Here is a 12691-nt window from a genome sequence, read left to right as displayed (position 1 = left end):
GTTTAGAAATACCCCCTAAACTTTACGTTTAACAGAAGAAAAAAAAATTTGAAGACAGTTCGGTAAAAATATATCTCATACTCCACTTAAAATATTCATAAAAAAAAACACTCTTCTACTAATCCATGTTTTCAAAACAAATTTATCCAAAATTTAAAAATAAAAAATAAAATTATGAAACTAGACCAAAAAAAAAAAAAATGAAGCTAGTTATATATATGGCACTATTGTTTTCTTCTGTTTAATAATTTGGTTGTTTGCTAAGATCCTTGCAGCTTAATGCCTTAATGTACCATGAAAGCTGTCTAATAATTATGAAACAGAGCAAAATGGAGAAGTAAAACTGTCAAAATTAAAAATGGCAGCAGAATGTTGGCAAAGGAAAATGTATTTTTGATATTTTAGAGAGAGTAGCTACTGCAGTGTTGCTAAATAATTGAAATGGAGAATGCATTTGTGGCAAGAGTGATGAAATGGGAGAACCAACAAGTGTCTAATTAAATAGTGCAGGTGGGTAGTGCAGTCCTTGTAAAAGGAGCTGTTAGCATGCTAGTCATAAAAGACTATATACAGACCTGGGGAAACACAGCAGGATTCTTATGATCTGACCCTGTTCTTGACAATAAAGGGGTAGAGGAACCTAATAAATCACCACACCTTAATCCACTCACTATGAACATATTGGTTCAATTGAAAGTCCTGCCAAAGGAAATTGTTAGGACTATTTTAGTTTTGGCAAATTCCGTGTCAAATATTTCGAAAATGTGGTGGCATATGTTTACTTGACGTTTTGTTATTTGAATTGTATTCAATTGGGTTATCAAGGAAAAGAGGATTGAAAGTTGAAGTTGTTGGTCGATCAAAGTCAGGTAGGTAGCTGACTCGTACAGTAGCTAGCTGAGGCCCGAAGAGTGTTTGTTCCTTGAGGACATTGTTTTGTGCAAAATTTTGAAGGGCTCTCTGAGAAAAATTCAACTTAATCGTAACTGTGGTTCTTTAATAATTGTTTATAAAACCCAGATTTATCTAGTACATATTTTATATAGGACTCAATACACACTCACACAACACACACTCAACTAATTTATTTTAATATCCAATCAATATAAGGTATCACTTGAGTACTATGAGTTATGCTAACAAAAGCATGCAAAACGATCATAAAAAAAAAAAACAAAAGCATGCCAAACATATGGCCACAGCCTTATAGATAACTAGTTTACAACCTTTGGATCTTTCTGTCTTGAATTCGGCAAAGAAGCGTGAATACAATTGAGGGATGTAGAATTTGATGTGAAATTGAGAATTCAATTCTTCCAAGTTCTACTGCTATATTAAAATCTTACAATAAACAAGCTAAAGTGTCAACCTACTATAAGTCAAAATAAAATAAAATAAGATTATATCCAACTATGGTGTTGTAAAATTTTGTTGTGTCCAGAGACTTTTTCCAATTTATGTTTTAAAACTTGATGTGTTTGGCATATGCTCCTTCGAGGCTGTGGAGTGGCGTGTGCTATTTAGATTCTCAATGTTCCGTTGGTGATAAATTTGGCCTTGTTTAACTTGCAAAAGATTAAGACTTTGTACCTTATCCTCAGAGTTCCTGTTTTGCGGTTGGTGTTTTATTGGATCCTTTCTCGCTACTGTCTTATTGGGTTTTGTCCAAATGCACTTTTGGCAAATTGCACATTTTGCGTGATGAGAATTATTTTACTTTGGCACAAAGATTTTTGTTGAAGTGCATGATTGACAAGACATTGTTTTACATGGGTGTAAAGTCAATTGCAGTTGGTTGTTGTTCTTAAACATGTGTTTCGTAATTGACGAGACATTGTTTTAAAAGTGTTTCCTTTAGTATAATTTGACATATCCGATTCACTAGGATTTGGTCGCGAATTCAAATGTTCTGCCATGATTTACATTAGGAAAGTACCAGTTTGTCCCACCAAGTTATATCCATGAGTTGTCTATGCTCTCACTGTTGTTCACACTCATTATTCAGCCTAAAGAAAAGTTGTTCGCACTTATGTAATTACCAATTACGTTGCTTTAGGGTGGCCCAATTTTTGAAACGTTGGGAGACATGATAGCTGCTTCATTTTGCAACTATTTTGACTGCATGTTCAAGTTATGCTTGGCTATTGAGTTTTTGTTTCACTTTAACACTCATGTACAGCCTCTACCTCTACCACATAATAAATACACCTGCACGTCAATGGAGATCAATCCCAACTAAGCTACAGAACAACTACTTGATTTACTTCTTCACAATTATGACTTACTCCAACCATTATGCATGCATTGTAGGTGGGTGGAACGCGTAAAATTTGCATGTTTTCAGTTTTCTAAAATTGCAGCCTTAACAATATTACCTTAACCAAGTAAAACAGGAGAAAAAATCTCCTAGAATATACAAAATATGTCAATAATTGTGGTCCTCCTAAAGCTTCACTATCAGAATCTAGCACAGAATTTCTGATTTGATCAACATCCTGTAACTTTTGAAACATCTTTCAATGGCATCTCTATAAGTTTCGTGTCCATGTTAGCCTGATTATCAGAATGATAAGTAAGTTTTCATTCAGTAAATATATTCAATGATCCCAATTAGTGATTTATTTATGCATTTAGGCTTTTCTCTGGTAATTCCCTGTTAGCGAGTTTAACCAAGAGCAGATTTAACCTGTACCTGTCCCACATCTTCTCAACAACCAAATAGTATATAACTAAATCATATTTTCAGAAAGTAAAACAGCAACATAATTCACGTCCCACTTCCTACTATTGAAATTGTAATAGCATTGTGTAACCCATGCACCTTGCCTCAAGGCGGTCATGAAATACATAAACCACATGAAGAAATTAAGCTGCACTTGGATGCATAATCAGAAGTGTAAATTCTATTGATCTAGCAACAGCAACATTTTTCAGCAATGTGTAAAAAAAATGCCAAGAAAATGCATTTCACACATGAAAGTTAATATATTAGAAACAAATACTGATAATCAAAACCTAACAGAACTGGGGCACCAACATTTAAGTTAAGGGATACCTCACTTCCTAATTCTAAAATCTTTCTTTTTTTTTTTCTTTCCCTTTTTTTTAGTCCAGAGAAAAGGAAGGGGGAGAGAGAAGGGGGTGGGGGGAGAGAGAAGGAAAGGGTTATTTCAATTGATGTAACTAGTCATTCAACTACAACATGTTGCTTTCCCAAAGAGAAAAAAGAAAAACAGAAAAACTAGACATCATTCCAGTCCTCTACCACTAATAGGGTCGGTACCTCCTGCCACGATTGCCTTCATCACCACCTCCTCCTCGACCTGGTTGTCCACTTGGACCATTGCTCCGATCTATTCTGCGAGGCCGAGGGGATGGAGATGGAGATGGAGATGGTACCTGCATGCCTGGCTGCTGGCTGAAAAGAATTCAAAGTCAAAATAAATTATTTAAAATGGTGGAATAAATAAAAAGCAAAAACCACTTTTGAATTTCATGGCAACTTACAGAACATAACCAATTCGACCATCTGGTAGAACCATTGGGACCATATGCATTCCTGCTGGCATTGGACCCCTACCATATATCACTGGCTGTTCATGTGAGCAAATTTATGAGATGGTATTCAACCAGTAAAGAAACTATGACAAGATACAGAGATCCATGCAAGTACCTGCTGAAAACTACTGGCAACGCCATATCCAGCCCCTAGAGAACCATATGGATTACCAGCAAAACCGCCATACCCAGGATGCGGAAGATGGTTTGGATGAGGCCCAGCATTATGGGAGTAAGAACCTTCAAACTTTTTATCAGTCTGAGGTTTAGCAAGTACAACCTCCAACACTTGGCCTGCAAGTTCAAATTTCTTCGAATAAATTACTGTTGGAACCATAACAAATCCAATTATAATTATAGAAAGTTTGAAACCAGTACATTTGACAACTCAGATTTTTTTTCTATGTTCCAATCACTTCTAATTAAATCAAAAAATAAATTATGGAGTAGAAGAAACCGGACTATATTAGTAATTAGAAACCAACAGAAATAGCCCTGCCAAAACTATTATTATCATATCATCATTCCTATTATATTTTAACTAATATCAATATGCTCCTATGGAAACAATCTCTCCTGACAGTAATAATCATAGCAGTGAATTTTTCTTATCTTTCTTATGCTGAAGTAAGCTTTATTCTCCCCCACCCCTCCCTCCCTCTATTGTTCTTTATAAAAAGAACAAAGGCTAACAGCCATCACTTAGACCATAAGATAGCATTGAGGAAACCGGCATTAGATCTAATCATTCCACTTATGAGCCAAAATCATGATAGCATCACAATCTTCATCTTGAAATCTATGATGACCTTTATGTCCTAACATAGCCTAAAGTCTACATTTGTCAATTATTTATTTTTAAATAATTGGTGTATTGGGAGGTCTCAAAATAGGTTTAGACAAAATTGACTCTGATTATTATGTCTTCAAGTAGGCATCAGCTGTATGTATGTGCATTATAAGACAAAATTCCCATTGTGTGCTAAACCAAAAATTAATAGGTTTAACACATAATGAACAAGATTGTTGGCACATCTTTGAAGTTGCCTAAACAGCATTAAAGGATTTGTTGGAAAAATACCGTCGATTTCATATTTCTCTGTATCTTTAACAGCCTTCAATGCACTTGATCTTTCAGCATAATGGATAAATCCAAAATCTCGTTTGCCACTAGCTTTGCCAGGTGGCATAACCACTTTCGTCACTTCTCCATGGCGCTGAAATAGTTCCTTCAGTTTTTCAGTACTAGTGTTCTCCGGAATGTTTTTCACATAAAGAGCCTTAACCTGGGAATGGCAAAACAAGTAAAACCATTTATTAGACCAGAAAATTAATTTTTAGGTAGCAGTGAAAGGCAGAATAGGGTCTTCACAACTTTTCAAAAAAGATGATGTAGCATTTATATTTCTAACTCCACAATGATAGAAGCAACTATAGATTTCCCCAGTAAAGTTTGCCAGCATTTTCAAGAGTACAAGTTATCAAATAAACAATACAGAATTCAGCCAAAAATAAAAAAGAAAATAAAAAATAAAGAGAATATAACTGAAACATAATGCTTGACAGAAGTCCTTACATGATATTTAGAATTGAGATATCTAGGTACAGTCTGCAACTTAAGGGACTAGGGTTAATTGGGTCAAACAATGTTTTACATGGAGCCTTTCAAGTAAGGGAAAAACCATTGGCATGGTGTTAATTTCAGACAAAAACATTCTCATAGGCACTCATAAAAGATCCATTAGGTTATTTGCATACTGTCAAGCATCCATTACCACCATACCTATATAGAACTCTATGAGATAAACATTGAATACCATTAAGTGAGAAATTTTTTAGATATAATGGTTTACTTCATCAGATGCTATACTACATATTTAGATTTTTTTTTTTTTTATCAGTAAGTAAAGAGCTTTATAATTGATGTGAAGAAAAAGGCCTCAAGTATACTAAGGACACTCAAAAAAAGAAAAAGAAAAATAAAGATAGAAAACTGCACAACAATTAAGCCATTGATAATCTGCCCAGAAAATCCAGGAGATCCATCTCTGACCCATCAACAGAAGCTTGCTTCTATTCAAACATAGAACATAACAGCTGAGATTTGATTTGAATAGTTGACTTTATTCAGAGTAGGCAATAAATGTGTGTGTGGCTAATGTCCTACCAACATGAAATAAAAATAAAACAAATGAAGAGTCATAATAACAGGTTATCAACTAAGCAACTCAACAAGCACAATGAGCAGCTCCATATTATTAGGTCACTATTAGGGCCATTAGTTAAAAAAGTTTAGATGAGCTCTCTATCTCTGTCTGCCTTCCATCCCCCACCCCAAAAAAGGGGGATCAAACCACCAAAATTTCATTCTCATATTCAACTTCAGCAGTACTTTTTCATGTTGATCAAACAATGATCATATTTCATTTCAATTGTCTTGCTATGGAGCCATGATAACATTTCCTAATACTTCATACATCTTCAAGCGGAACTTATACAGGAAAAATCCACTTATTCATGTCAATGTATCACGAAACTTTTTCTCCATATAGTTTTTGTTGGAAAAGTTGGCTTGAATTGTCAAAGCCAATATTAAATGCTTGTTTTGTCTTGCATGCATTTTCAAAGAAAGTGGAAAACCAACAACAACCAAGTTTGTCTAGCATGATTTGCTAAGTTGCATGCCCATGACTTGAGTCCTCACATGCAAGCCAAATCCTATGACTAAGCAAGTTTCAAGTGCTTAAACTGTTACAATTTTGGCAGAATATGATGGTTATAGAGGCGAAATATGGGAATGTTTGGGATGGTTAGCGCATGAAAAAGGTGACAAGTGCTAATGGTGTTAGTCTGTGGAGATTCCAAAACTCATTAGAAGTGGCTGGTTGAATTTTCCAAAACTCTTGTATGATGTGGGGGATGGTACTAGAGTGAAGTTTTGGAAGCACGTATGGTGTGGGGATTGTACCCTCCAAGAAGCTTTTCTGGAACTTTATTGTATTAGTAGGACAAAGCATTCTTCAATGGTGGAGGTTATGTGTTGGTCTCAGTGTAGTCAAAGGCGAGCTGGGTCCTCACCTAGGCGCACAGGCGAGGCGAGGCGCCGCTAAGGCTCCTTAAAGGCTCTAAGGCGAGGTGCCTTTAGTGAGGTGCTTGCCTTTAGAGCCTAGGTGAGCAAGGTGACCGCCTTAAGGCATGAAAAAGGCACCAAGGCGAGAGCATCGAGTTTTTTTTTTTTTTAATTTTAAATTAATTAAAAAAAATTATAGAAGTTTTATGTGAAACCTATTTTAGATTATTAATTTCAAAAGGCATGTTATAAAACCTATTGTTAGTTAAATTAATTTACAAATTTGTTTTGTAAAACTTATTGTTATATAGAAGCTCGTTGTAAAACGTAATGTTAGAATTAACTAATAAAGCCTAAACCATGTTAATCCTATTTTGAAATAATTTTATAGACCTAATTTCTTCATGCTTCACATTGAAAAAACTTCATTATAAAATTATAATACACTAGGTACATATGATTTAAGTTCTATAAGTATAATAAATATATTAAGAATCTGGTGCCTCGCTTTATTCGGGCTAGCGCCTTTTTGTTGCCTCACGCCTTAGGCCATACAAGGCCTTGGCACCTTAAGGTCGCCTTTTGCCTTTGATTACCTTGGTTGATCTACTGGGAAGATTCATTGGGATATTCATTTTTGTTGACCACTGCAAGATTGGGAACAAGAATTTTTTGATTTGTTTATGGATATGGTCTACTCTTCAATTGTGCGAGGGTCTGGTCCTGATAAGGCTTGTTGAAAGCCAGCAAGAAGTATAGGCTTTGAGGTTAGAGGATTCTATCTTTCTTTCTACCTTCCTACTCTCTTATGCTTCCCTTGGAGAATGACATGGCAATCAAAGGTTCCTCCAAGGGTAGCTTTCTTTTCATGGTTTGCTTCCCTAGGTAAGATTTTAGCAACAGACAACCTTTGCAAAAGGCATGTGCTACTTCTTGATTGGTGTTATATGTGTAAGAGTTGTGGGGCATCAGTGGATCATCTTTTGCTTCATTGCCCCATACATTGCCCCATAGCTTGTGAGTCATGGTCGTTGGTGTTTTGTTTGTTTGGACTCCACTGGGTTATGCCTCATAAGGTTATTGAGTTGTTTGAGTTTTGACAAGGTAAGTTTGGGCAACATTGCAATATAGATTTTTGGAGTCTTGTGCCTCATTGCTTGATATGGTGTATTTGGCGTGAAAGGAATGCTAGAAACTTTGAGGGATGTGAACATTCTGTGCTAGAGATTAAGTCTTTTCTCTTACACGTTGTGAACATTCTACACTAGAGATGTGAACATCCTGTTTTACTTGATCGTTGTAATTTTGGTTTCTAATTTGTGCCCCCATAGTACATCCCCAATGTACTCGAGTTGGCCTTTTATTAATAATATTTTACGTTACCTATCAAAAAAACTTTGGCTGAATACTTTTGCTATGAATAAAGGGTGAGCAAGAGAGGAAGAGGTGGGGGCAAGATGTAGGCAATAGAGTGAGAAGCTTAGGTGCTGAAAAGCAAAGGTGCTTCCTCTTTGCGTGAGTTACAAAAGTAAGAGTTTTTTGAAACTCTTGGCTAAAAACAAAAGTAAGAGTTTGTTGAAACTCTTGGCTAAATACAAAAGGGTGTTCTCTATTGATTTGAGAGAGAACCAAGGGTGTATTTGGGGTTTGGGCTTGTGAGAGTGCCTTCGAGCTATTGTTGAAATCTCCAAATATAATGAAACTTTTTTTTGCCTCCCATGGTCGTAGGCATATTGCCAAACCACATAAAATTTCTTGTATCATGTTTTCTCTTCTCTCTTCTTTAACCTTACATAAATAGACTATTTCACAATTTTTCAACAACAGTTTTAATAGATTTATATCAATGGATGTAAAAGTCAAATATCAGTGAAGGACCAGGTAACCTATTAAAAAACTGGATCTATACACACAATTTTTCAACAAGTAAAACATCTTAATTATACACATTATTTTTTATAGATAGATTTATACACATAAATTATAACCCTCAAGCACATAAAAAAGAGCTTGTATAGGGTCTTGACCTACATAAGGGGGTTACTTTCTATCATATTTGCCGAGCTCACCTGCTAGAGGTGTAGATTAGGTGTTTGGTTCAAGTCATACCTCAAAATTTATGATTTTTGAAAGAATTCCTAGATGTTCCCTTGTTTGGATAAAAATAGTTCAAGAGTATCCAAATCCAAATGCCAATACCCGCTAAACCTCACTTTAGTGTAAACATGAATTTCTCTTCTTTTTTATTTTTTTTATATTATTAAGTTAAATAGCAACCCAAGGGGTAGCACAATTGACTAGGAATCACATCTTAAGAAGCAGAAATCACTAGTTTTAATCTTTCCTTAAAGCCAAAACTCAAAAGAAAAAAAAAAAAGTTACAAAAGCACCTGATGGGTTTTAAACCCATGAACTCACCCCACACCTTGCTCTTAAAAGGGGAAGGGGTGCCATTTGAGCGAGAGCTCAATGGGGTGAATATAGAATTCCTTTGAAAAAGATCTATCTCTATCTCCTTTATCTCTTTGCTCTCTACCCGATTTGTGTCATTTTACTACATGCTGTTGGAATGCTTTTGCTTCATTTGTGTACATCATAGTGACATTGCTCTTCAATTGGACATAAGCTGGTATTAATCTACAGAATTCTGTGTTTCAGATTTATTTTGATATCTTAATTTTTTTTTTAAAAGCTCAATTTTGAATACCTTGCCTTCACTGAAATCTAGCATATCTTTTATAATTGAGCTTAAAATTTATAAGATAGTAATGATACTAGTTGCCACCAACAATTTATCTTCTCATTAACCATTTTAAAAAAAAAAAAGAAAAAGGATAGATAGTGATGATATCTAGTTATCTTTTTCTTGGATCCAATTTGATTTAATATTTTGATATATTATTGACGTTTTAAAACAGAATTAAAAGATATGATGTAATTAAAGTTTACTTCGAACAAGAATATTTTGGGATGCATAAATAATTCCTACGAATAATCAAACATAGGGATCTCATATTTTGAAAAATCTTATAAAATTCCTTATCAAACTAATGGTGGGCAAGATTACATTCCAAGTAAAGTAAATACCGACAGGCATCCCCAAACCAATCACTTCATCAAAGAATTCAAGTATTCAACTAATACCACAATTCTACATTAACATTCACCTGAGAAGTAGCAGCATGATCAGGTGTACTCTTCGGATCAGCCCAAGTGACAGTCGGGGTATTTCCATCCAACTTGAAATTCACACTTGACATTTTCTGCCTTGAATAATCGGCACAAGCATTATTGTAATACAAAACAAAAGCAAAGCCACGATTTCTGCTTGGATTTTGAGGATCCTGAAAATAACCGAAGCAATGTTGCTCACAAGGTAAGCATTTACAACCATCCAATTTTATAATAAGTTCAGAGAAAATTCAATTTGAAACCCCACCTTTATAAGCTCAATGCTGTCAAGTCCCGGACCAACCTCCTCAATGACTTTTCTAAACTCATCCTCTGTCCAGCTCTTTGGAACATTACCAACAAATAATCTGTGCTTAGTTTCGGACAGTGAACACCTTAAGGTTTTACCCTGTGGTCATGAAGCATATAGAGAAGAATACTGTTACGTCAGAACATTCTTAACAAAAGGGTATTAGGTTTTAAAATGAGCACCATGATTACCTTGAATTCTTTGCTATGTATCTCTTCAATAGCCTTTTGTGCTACCTCTTTTGTTTTAAATGCTATGAAAGCATAACCCTTGGCATCACCAGTATCCTTATCTTTCATCAATCTTACCTGAAAAACAATTGTAAAATCAAACCCTTTTTGAAAATACGAATGGAAAGAGGAAAGAGTAAATATAAACAAAGAGGTGTTGCAAGCAAGAGGGTACAACTCCAACCTCGAGAACTTCGCCTATTGGCTCGCAGAGATCCCTCAAGTCTTCTTCCCGGGCATCTCGAGGAAGTCCACCAATGAAAACTTCAGACCCATGCGGAGGAAGGGCAAGAAGTTCAGCCCACTTCTCCTTTTTCTCTTCATCAATAGGAGCAGTGGGCCTTTCTTCATCTTCAATGGATTCAGAGGCAACGTGTCCTCTATCTGTATCTGGTGACTGGTCTTTCCCACTAGCCTCAGCTATAGAGTCCTCATGTACTTCTTCCACATTCTCTTCATCATTTTCATACCCAGCTCCATCCGCACCATCCTCGTCATCATCTATCTGTTCTTCAACATCATCGTCTTCCATGTAATTGTCCTCATCAAGATCCACCCGCTCTTCAACTTCCGTACCTTCTGCCATAACTACTTCAAAACCTAAACTTTGTCATCCAATCACTAATCAGCACCAATTTCCTGAAGGCGCTCATGGTATTCACGAAAAATACAATGCTCCCATAAGATGCATAATTTTCAGTACAATGATAATGGCAGGAAGCAACAAATAAAAAAGGAATTTTGTGGTCGTATTTGGGGATGGAGGTAATAGAACTTTAAAGGGATGTTTTAAGCAATGGTACAAGAGTGAATTCAACCAAGTGCCCCAAATGCTACATGAGTCAAATTCCCCATTTGGTTGCTACAAATGCAACTTATCAAACAATTTATTAGATCCAAGCATGGCAACCAACTTCGAGCACAAAAGCCCATATGTAACCAAAGATAAAAGGGCTATTTTCTTCAGACTCAAGCAAATTTCGACCAAAAGATAGTGTTTTTAAGAAACCCAAATCCTAGAGAAGAAAAAAAGGTTGACTTAGACTCTGCCCTAAATGTTTGCATTATAGCTCTTTTAGTGACTAGCCCATCTCAGTTTAAAGTTTGTTGGAGGGAAAGAACTCATTCAACGAATATGACAAAACCCCAGTATTCTAATTCTTCGAATTTGACAATTTGTTTCCAATAAAAATCAAATTTTTACAATCTAACTGCAAAAAAACCAAACACAGATTTTTTTATTTATTTTTAAGCATGAAAAAAAAAAAACAAAAACCCTTAAACCCTATTGAGGAAAACCCACATAGAAAAAGATATCAAATCCAGAAACCAGTCACAGAAATGAAGGGTTTATGGAGGTAGAAGCAGCCGCCAATGAAACCCAAGAAAAACACGAAAGGAATAAGAGAGAGAGAGAGAGAGAGTTGTGCATACCAATACTACGAAAGCAGTTGGGGTTTTGAGATTTGGGTTTTAGGAGGGTTGCCCTTTGTGGTTATGTTTGCTGCTTTGGTTTCTCCGAGAGAGTAGGTGGGTTTTAATCAGACGACTCTACGAGCAGCTGCAGCGAGCAAAGCCAAGCAAACCCCAAAATCGGGTGGGATTTCTTTCTTCTGTTCCAGAAAACCCCCTTATTTGAGAATGAGAGCCAGGATTCGGAGCGACCGGGTGTACCTCCTCAGGTACCTATCAACTAATCAGACTCTGCCACGTGTTTTTCTGTTTTGTGTTTGTGTTTTTCTTTCCACGTTAGATTTTGGCGCTTATTTTGCTAAAACTGAAAAATTATTTCTGAAAGTACTGTAAATAAAGATAAAAATTAGTTAAAATAGTACAGTGGAACCCATAAATAACGCTAAAAAGTGCAATAGGGCTCATAAATAATAGCAGCTAAATAGTGAAATAATTTTAATTTTTCATCTCTACCCAAACTCCACTTTGTCTCCACCTTTTCCTTGTATTTTTTCCTTCAAAAATTTCACCCATTAAATTTTTTGGTAAATTAAAATATTATGGGCCCCGTTTAGTAAAAGATTTATAGTAATGTTGTTTAAGTTTTATGAAAATACTTATAGATGAAAAGTATGTGAAAATTCATGTTGTGGTAGTTAAATATCAGCTTTCGTTATTTAAATATCGTTGCCAAATGGGGCTTATATTTCAATAGTGTAATAAAATGGAATAGTGGAATTTTTTTTATTAGAATAAAAAAATAAAATTATTTTAAATTGTATGATGGATGTACTTATCAAGCTTTTAAACCAACTAAGAAATAAAACCCATATTTCTTGGATGTGGAAAAACATCATTAAAAAAGAAAAAAAGAAAAAGAAAAGCCAACCCAAAAGTCTA

At 35.4% G+C, this 12691-nt stretch overlaps 1 protein-coding gene across 2 annotated transcripts; it reads right to left on the bottom strand.

The window, feature by feature from the left end:
• Nucleotides 1-2926: 2926 nt before the first annotated feature.
• Nucleotides 2927-11985, bottom strand: LOC142639206 (heterogeneous nuclear ribonucleoprotein Q). Of its 2 annotated transcripts, none has more exons than XM_075813331.1 (9): nucleotides 11774-11985; nucleotides 10524-10978; nucleotides 10301-10417; nucleotides 10068-10208; nucleotides 9796-9972; nucleotides 4640-4844; nucleotides 3674-3852; nucleotides 3508-3593; nucleotides 2927-3418 (listed from the first exon to the last, which is right to left on the bottom strand). In XM_075813331.1, exons 2-9 carry the CDS (start codon nucleotides 10923-10925, stop codon nucleotides 3268-3270), a joined length of 1458 nt encoding a protein of 485 aa, XP_075669446.1. In that variant the 5' UTR covers nucleotides 10926-10978; nucleotides 11774-11985; the 3' UTR covers nucleotides 2927-3267. The 2 variants fall into 2 exon arrangements, with proteins under 2 accessions (XP_075669446.1, XP_075669447.1); XM_075813332.1 differs by having other exon boundaries at nucleotides 10524-10939.
• Between the last annotated feature and the right edge of the window lie 706 nt (nucleotides 11986-12691).

Source organism: Castanea sativa, chromosome 6 (genome assembly GCF_040712315.1).
Source record: "Castanea sativa cultivar Marrone di Chiusa Pesio chromosome 6, ASM4071231v1".
In the NCBI taxonomy this organism is placed as follows: domain Eukaryota; kingdom Viridiplantae; phylum Streptophyta; class Magnoliopsida; order Fagales; family Fagaceae; genus Castanea; species Castanea sativa.
This window is presented reverse-complemented; position numbering and strand designations above follow the sequence as displayed.

Bases quoted from the DNA above. Each gene is read 5' to 3' on its own strand.
- LOC142639206 (XM_075813331.1), bottom strand. From the start codon at position 10,925: ATGGCAGAAGGTACGGAAGTTGAAGAGCGGGTGGATCTTGATGAGGAC. The intron at 10,209-10,300 runs GTAATCATGGTG...TCATGACCACAG, and splicing joins TACATAGCAAAGAATTCAAG to GGTAAAACCTTAAGGTGTTC. The intron at 3,594-3,673 runs GTACTTGCATGG...TCACATGAACAG, and splicing joins TTGCCAGTAGTTTTCAGCAG to CCAGTGATATATGGTAGGGG.